Raw genomic sequence first — 8,485 nt, forward strand, 5'->3', positions numbered from 1 at the left:
AAAAAGCAAGCGTCCATCTCGCATGGGATTATTTGTATGGTGAATGTGATGAATATTGTAATACATGAGCAAACCATTGTTCTTGAATCAAATCAAATCGACGGAGTGTCAACTGAAAAGGAGAGTAAGCTTGAACCTAATGACATTTAACGGTTATCAGAGTGTGTGTGAGAGAGAGAGTGTGTGTATGTGTGAGTGTGTGTGTGCGTGAGTTTGCTTGTGTGCATATTTGCTTGTGTGATGTAAGTTGAAGGTCTTCCACGTGCCCACAACCTGAGCATACACTTTAACCCAGTAAAGACACGCAACCTGAACAACCCTTACATGCGTTCAAGCAACTGCTTCACACCTGCGTTGCACGGAGCCCGCCACCTGCTGGACTTGTGGAATGTAGTCCAGTGGTCCTTCATCTTCTCAATTGGTTAATGGGTCTAGCAAGTGTTTCACATCTGCTTTCCTCCAACCTCAGCAATTTATGGAATGTATAGATAGATAGATAGATAGATAGATAGATAGATAGATAGATAGATAGATAGATAGATAGATAGATAGATAGATAGATAGATATGTCTACAGTTTGTATCATTTTTCCACACGTTTCAGTAAAAGATTTCTTCATGGTAGTAAAAGGGAATATTTATATCATAAAGCCTGACCAGAAGTGGGATTTGAACTCACGCCTACAGTTAATACTACAACCTGAACGTGGCGACCTAGACAGTTCGGACATTCTGACAGACGTCAGACAAGTGGTAAAATTTTAACAGATGAGTGGCAAATGGAGTATGCAGCTTGGTCGTGATAGAGTTGTGGAGAGCCTGCTTTCGGCATTGCCCCATTTTCAAATGCATTTTGACAAAACTTAAAATGATTTGGAAATAGCTGTTGAGCTTAAATGTTAAAATTATTATTTTTAACCATGAAAAACAATATTAACTAGTTACGATGAACAATTTGAAACTGAAGTTTTTTTTCTGAAGTTCGAAAAAGCTTTGCAAATGCAAATGTCAAATTTACTTTAAGATGTTCTAAATGAAAAGTGTTTAATAGAAAAAAAAACAGTGTAGACTTTCAAAATATATCAATCATAATATACAGTATTTTTTTCCTTTGTCTTAGGTTTGACTAGACTATTTCTGTTAAATGTCATTGATTGGATGTATGTACTTTTAAAATAGATGTAATTTTTCTAACTGTATTTTTTTTAATTGACATATATTCTTTTAATAATTCACAAAAACATTCCTTGTCGATACAACATGGAACAACAACACAACAAAACATAAAACAATCAAACAAATAAGTACAAACAATCAGACATTTCAGATAATCATAACATCCATACACAATAAGAATGGCATTGCCTCGTGCCCACAGTGGGGCCAGCCTCACTATTTCAAAAGCACTGACTTAAACAAATTAGAATAAATGTCCAGAATCATTTTCCCTTTCTTATTATTTACAAACTTAAAAGACTAAAAAAAAAAAATAATAATAATATCAGTTTTGAATAATTAAAAACACGAAGTGAAAAATAAAAATAAGAATAAATGGCTTTGTGAAATTCCCCAAACAAAATAAAAAGACAAACACTATCTCGGGTGTCTATGTCTTTATTTATGAAATATATAATTATAGTTATAGCTTGAAGTTTAATTCTGTGATTAGTATTTTGAAAAATAAAATCATCTATCTTTCCTATAGCTTCACTCGAAATTAACATTCACAAAAAAAGACGAATCACACTTTCTTGAACAAACCTAGATTTTTTTTTTTTTTTATGTTTCTTGCGACATACGTCAACTTGGTTATGGCGTCACAATCCGTCGCCCGCAGTCCTGCGTCCTGCCACGTACCGTGACGTCACCCAGCAAGTCAAACAACCGGCCGCGCTGGCTGGCTGGAGAGCGGCAGTGGCTGGGCTCGCAAATGGCTTGGGGTTGTGGCTAAAACCCCAAACGAACAGAAAATGTTCATTCTTTTGCCTGTGCTGCTTCTGTGTGTTTGCTCGCCGGCCCTCTGCGTGTTCCAGACATTATACTGCACTATCGCCGACAGCTGCGACTGCGACTTTAGACCCAACGTCAGAGGTAGGGGAGTTCTTCCGAGTTTAGCTTAGCCGGCTAGCCCGGTGGCTAATGGAGTTCTGTTTTTGAGTGTATGCAACAAGGGAGTGGGCTAGCCTTGCTAAAACAAACACACACGCGTTGTTAAAAAAGACGCACTTAAACAGTATCACTTATGCTATTAAGGCTAACATTTAAAACAATGTCGCACAGTAAAACGTACAAGAAGACCTCCCTTCGCATTGGTAATTGGCATACAGGAACAATACATGAAATGAAGTGTCTCCTACTAGAACAAGGTTATCACACTCATTTTTTATCGTGGGCCACATTGTACACCTGAAGATCAGAACGAGCATGTTAAGCAAAAGTTTGACTGTAAACAAAAAGCTGTTGTTTCCAACAGCTTTTTTGTTCAATAGTGAGTAACGCTCATAGAGAAGTTTTAGAACCCACTCCATATCTCTTGAGGTATGCATTCTTTGCTGAGGAGATCCCGGCCAGTTGGATCAAAGGTCTGCATGGTTGCAGTATCATCAGCAGACGGCAAAAGTCCAGTGGTGTTAGTATCCTCAGATTAATAAAAATTGATTTGCCAAAACACAAGCTGTTTTTCACAGATGTACGGTAAAACAAGTGTGGTTTAAACCCCCCCCCCCCCCCCCCCCCCAAAAAAAAAAAAAAGACTAAAACACCGTGGTGCAAAATGGGTAATTGTGGCGCAAGATAATAAATTGTAAAAAGGCGTGTAAATGTGCAAATGAAGGAGCATGGGCAGAGGAAATCTCACATCGATGAGATCGCAGGTAAAAACGAGACAAGGTGACCTGCGAGATCACAATTTTTTTTCTTAGGTTGTTGCTGAATAAAAGAGTAAATGGATGATGATTAATATTTTGCTGTCAAAAACGTTGCATCCAATGGACGGACGTTGATTTGAAATGATGCATCTCTGTCAAAAATTATGCATCTGGGACGCAGGCAAAATGAAGCACTGTAAAATATGAATGACGTTTTGTGAATCAGAGTTGGAGTGGGACCTGTACAAGAACATCTACGGGCAGCACCTGGCCCAGGAAGCCGTTTCCGAGGAGGTGGCGCGCTTCCTGGCCGACAATGCGCCCGAGCGGCCGCTGGTGCTGTCCCTGCACGGCTCGTCGGGCACGGGCAAGACGCTTGCGGCCGGCATGCTGGCGCACCGCCTTTACGGCTCGGCCATGAGCAGCCCCTTCGTCCACCAGTTCATCCCCACGCTGCATTTCCCCTCCGGCGGACACGTCGAGCTGCAGCGGGTAGGAAGATGACTTCACATTTTTGCCCTCAAGTCAATTGTGAGTACAGCTGACAATAAAATTTAACTCATTCAATCACAAAGACATATTTATACGTCTTTACAGTCCCACCAGTCCTTCCTATTTCAATAAACTTATAAACAAAAGAAGTAATTTCAATGTTTTTGTCATTGTGGAGATATATATATATATATATATATATATATATATATATATATATATATATATATATATATATATATATATATATATATATATATATATATATATATATATATTTTATTTTTTTTATTTTTACAGTCGTTACACATATTAAACCTCATGTTAAAATAACTAATGCCAAATGTAAATATGTGTTTAAAAATAAATAGGTTTTAAATCAATGAGACTGTAAATGTTAACTAATATTTAATCAAAACTAATCAAAGATTAATTACCATGAAATGTTTGAACTAATTGAAATGTTAAAAATATAACAGACGTTTTTTGAAAAAAGGCTTTTCTCAGTGACATTTATTTTGACTTTAATAATGACAGTAGTTTTGCAAATTTTAGTTTAAGATGAACAGAATAATTTTGCTCTGCAAGTTTAAAAATTTTTATTTTCATTATTAACATATTTTCTATATTTTTAAATTACCGTAGCTTACATAAGTTGCAACTCCCAAATATTTGTTGCTCTTGTACTTTGTGACAATTACGTGTTCATGTTTTACCTTATGAGTTCCACTTTTACGATGACAAAAAATAATGAAAACTATCCAAAACAACCTTACAGATCTTGTCAGATCTATGTCACACATGTAAAGTGAAATAAAAGCTCTGTGCTGTTTTTCTCTAGGAGCAGTTGAAGTCTTGGGTCCAGGGCAACCTGACGGTGTGCGCCCGCTCCGTCTTTATCTTTGACGAGATGGACAAAATGGCGCCCGGGCTGTTGGACATTCTGGAGCCTTTTCTGGGTCCCTCTCACGTGGTTTTCCGCACCAACTACCGCAAGGCCATCTACATCTTCATCAGGTGGCCAGCAAAAGTTTACACCCCTGTTTGAATGTCAGGTTTATGGTATTTTAGTGTGTGTGTGTGCAATGATGTGGTTTGTGTGTGTAAAACTCACACACACACACACACAGTGGACCCCTGGTTTATGACGTCCCTGGCTTGCGTTTTTTTTGTCCTCTCTTTATGCCATTTTTTTCAAATTATGACAAAAACTCCTCCTCAAACGGGGCGATCAGTGTGCTTGCGTGACTCTGCGAGTCGCTCCGCGCTCATACGGCTATTCACTAGAATGCTGGTCTGCTATTGGTTGGCGTCACGGTTTCCTAAATGGCGGAACGTTAAAGCTTTGTTCACCTGTGAGTGCTTACATAAACATATTTATAATGCATTTCAGTGCTTAATTCAAGCTTGAATGGGTTAGCCATAGGTCTCAAGATTGCTAGTGATTTTAAGGAGAGAAGTAAGAAGATGATTTATATGGAAACAATGCTAGAGATAATCAAGAAATACGAAGAAGATTGAGATAGCTTAGCCCAGGCTAGGCTACCCTCACGAGGGAATATGGTCATAACAAGCGTTCACGTCACTCAAAGGTAAATAAGTCCTTTACAAAATTGTTATTCATGAAATTTAATTTTTATATGTGTATATCATATATAAGTAGCACTCTGTACCATTTTACCAGTTTTTAAAATGTATATACAATTTTGATGTTTTTATCTGGGGTTTTACATGCATTTGCTATTTAACATAGGTTTGGGTTGCCCGCCATATGGCGAATTCGCGTTACGATCCCAACCGCGGAATGGATTCATCTCGTAAACCGGGGGCTCACTATATATATTTATACACACACACACGCCATAATGAATAATTTTAAAACTTAAAAACTTCACCATCAATGTGGCCTTTTAACCTAAGTGCTAAAATGTCACTTTGTTGCATGTTGAAATAAGTGGCTTTGGAAGTTGTGTGGCTGTGTTTTATTTGTGCGTTTGTTCGTAGTACGGCTGGTGAGGAGGTGATCAATAAGGTGGCTCTGGAGCAACGTGAGGCGGGGAGGGACCGAGAGGAGATAACTTTGGCCGAGCTGCAGGACGCCATCGCCCAGGCTGTTTACGACAACCCGTCCAGTGAGAGGCGCCATTTTGTCTGTTTATTTGTTTGTAGAGTAACACAGCTGCGCGATTTATACTCGGGGAAGGGTAATAGAAATCAATTTGCCACAAACCACTTTGAGTAATTGCAGTATTTTTCTTACCATAAGGCGCAAATAAATAAAAGCCTTTAATTTTCTCCCAAATTGACAGTGAAATCACCAAAATCAGTAAAAATGTCATTGTGCGACTTTGTAAGCCCTCCGCTTGACTGTCGGAACATTTCCCATTGACACAGAGACGTAAGGGAAAAAACACACGGCTCGTACGCTAGCAGCCATAAACCAATCAGAGAACATTACATAATATGTACCGTACGCGCGCTCGCACACAGTGATAAACCAATAAGATAACATGATGTCATCACTTTTTACCTAGAGTGCTTACGCTGGAAGTGATAAATCAATCAGAGAACCTCATATACGTTCCCTTTTATTCTTGACTATGTTTGAGTAGGCGACCTTTAATACAGTGCGCCCTATGTATGCTTTAGGTGCAGAAATAGACCTCATAATTGAGACTGAGTCTAAATATACGATTCTCCGGATGGTGCGGGAAATATGTTAGTCAAATTAAAGGTCATAACTTGTATGATCACTTAGTTGTGAAAATGTAGTGACAAAACCTCCCCCAAAAAACGAATCGTCATATGACGGGAAACCAAAGTGCAGCAAACCACATCAAGTTGCTTGTCAGCGTAATGGTCTCGATGAGGACATTTTATATGCATCAAAAATGATTTCTTAACAAACCAAATCATGCCGTATGTCAAATCAAATGCCTTGGTGTAAACATTAAGGATCTGAATTGATATTATCGAGATGCTCTCATATGATATTAAAATGAGAAAAAATGTATTCCGAGGCAGCAATACTTTAATGTTGACATTGGTCCACACTCCTCATTTGACGTATGTAAACTGTTGCGTCCCGAGACTCGCAATACTAAAAAGCTGTGGGTCCCAACGGAAATGTTTGGAGTCCCTAAAATTGCACAATAAAAATGACGAACGTCTAAGATTCAAACGGCATTTACAAGACGTCAGCAAAAACCAACGAGTAAAATGTATTAAAATAACAACGGACTTACATGTAGCATCTGTCATCATTATCTTCATATCACAACCACTGATATAACTTTGTCCATTTTGGTAGTAAAGTCCGCTTTTCACTTTGCGTGTGTGTTTGTTTACCTTCAATGTGTCTGTTTTGTACCTCTTCTCGATCTTCTGAAACCCTTTTACTTTTTGCCTCATTGTTACTTGATCGTGTATTATTTGACTTGTCACTGATATCAAAATACAAGCTGTTGTTTCGGGCCTAAAGATAGCACTTTTTAGGAGGCGTATTTTGGCTAACGAGTACCTGCTGATGACATCTCACGACAACAAGCGTTAGGGAGACTATACAAATTTGACGCTAGATGGTTGACATTTCTGTCTTACCGAATGCACCTGAATGTTCTCCCACCCTAGGCGGTCTCTACAATTCATCCATCATCCGCGAGAAGCTGGTCACCGTTTTCGTGCCCTTCCTGCCGCTGTGCCGGCGCCACGTGGAGCGATGCGCGCGGGCCCAGCTGTGCCAGCGCCACGCCTGCGAGCGCCACGACGTGGCGCGGGCCGTGGCGGCCGACATGACGTACAAGCCGTCGGCGGGACACTACTTCTCAACTAGCGGCTGCAAAAGCGTGCCTGCCAAGATCGACCTGCTCTTGTGATAGCTGAGCAGATAACTGCAGTGGCTTGGAGCAACGCGTTCCCATGAAGATGCCCATTTATTTTATTCCTTTTTTTTTAATTTTTTTTTTTTTAAGTATGTGAACATCAAAGCGCACAAAATGGAAAAGACATTTTTAGAACTATTTGATTTAAAAAACAAAAAGTGTCAGGACGCTGGAAGTCCACGATGTTTGCACACAAGCAACCAGAAGGATCTTTTTAAAACTGAAACAATGATATTTTTTTGTTTTGTTTTGGAAGGAGGATTTCGTGCTTTTAATTCTGTCAACAGGTGCTATCCTGTGGTCTTTATCATAAACATACAGTATTCCTAGTTTTTATTTTAATAAGATACGACGAAAATAACATGTGGACACTTTTAGTTACATGTAATTACACCCAGTGGCATAAAATAAAAAAAAATATTGTGCCTTTACACATAATGATCAATATTAACAGTTGTACTGTATCACACTGTTTGCTGTTCCTAATCTTGGCGACCCTATCTGGTTGGGAACTCCTCAGAAGGAAAGGGTTCATAAAGGCTTATTTGCACATTTTCACCACTTGAAAAATGGGTCTTGTTTTGTCGAGTCGGAGTGCCGAAGTGAGTGAGCAGACCTCGAAATGCTTAAAACGTTTTATTCTTGTCCACCAGGTGGCAGTGTTTCAGCGAGACAATGTCGCCGACGCTTCCAACTTTTTATTACGTGTACGTCCAAATGTGCAGCGATTGTGTGAAAGTCTCAAGTTGTTTTGTACGCAAAGATATCTTAGAGCGCTTTTGTGGCTATAGCCGGTGGTTGCTGTGCAAGTGTGTGTTAATGTAGTTTTGTAAAGTATGTTGTGAGTTACAGATGTGTTGTGTTTGTTTACATTTTTGGTTGTTTCATAGAGGTTGTGTAAATGCTTTTCAGTCTGAAGTTTGTGTGAAATTGCATCATCTAGTAAGTGTGTTTTAGTAGTAGACGTGTGATATGATGTGGGGATGGGTTTTTGTTGCGTGGATTTTTAAGTTGTATGGTTCATTTGCAGTTGTGTGATGATGCGTGCATTTGCTGTGTTGTGTAGTTGTACAATGTGTGTGTTAAAGTTGCGTAGTAGATGTGTAATTGTGTCATTTTGTGGATGTGTTTTGTGGTTCTGTTGTGTAATAGTGGTTTTGCAGTGTTTATTGTGTGGTTTGGGGTATAGTCATGGAGTGGATATGCGAGTGTTGTGGTGTTGTGCATTGTGGCTTTGTATGCTACG

At 39.2% G+C, this 8,485-nt stretch overlaps 1 protein-coding gene across 1 annotated transcript; it reads left to right on the forward strand.

The window, feature by feature from the left end:
* The first annotated feature begins 1,879 nt into the window (after positions 1-1,879).
* tor2a (torsin family 2, member A) lies at positions 1,880-7,797 on the forward strand. Its single transcript, XM_088422325.1, has 5 exons — positions 1,880-2,090; positions 3,093-3,358; positions 4,200-4,375; positions 5,363-5,490; positions 6,989-7,797. Exons 1-5 carry the CDS (start codon positions 1,970-1,972, stop codon positions 7,231-7,233), a joined length of 936 nt encoding a protein of 311 aa, XP_088278451.1. The 5' UTR covers positions 1,880-1,969; the 3' UTR covers positions 7,234-7,797.
* Positions 7,798-8,485: the final 688 nt, after the last annotated feature.

Source organism: Hippichthys cyanospilos, chromosome 1 (genome assembly GCF_059441005.1).
Source record: "Hippichthys cyanospilos isolate Australia breed blue-spotted pipefish chromosome 1, RoL_Hcya_1.0, whole genome shotgun sequence".
Lineage (NCBI taxonomy): Eukaryota > Metazoa > Chordata > Actinopteri > Syngnathiformes > Syngnathidae > Hippichthys > Hippichthys cyanospilos.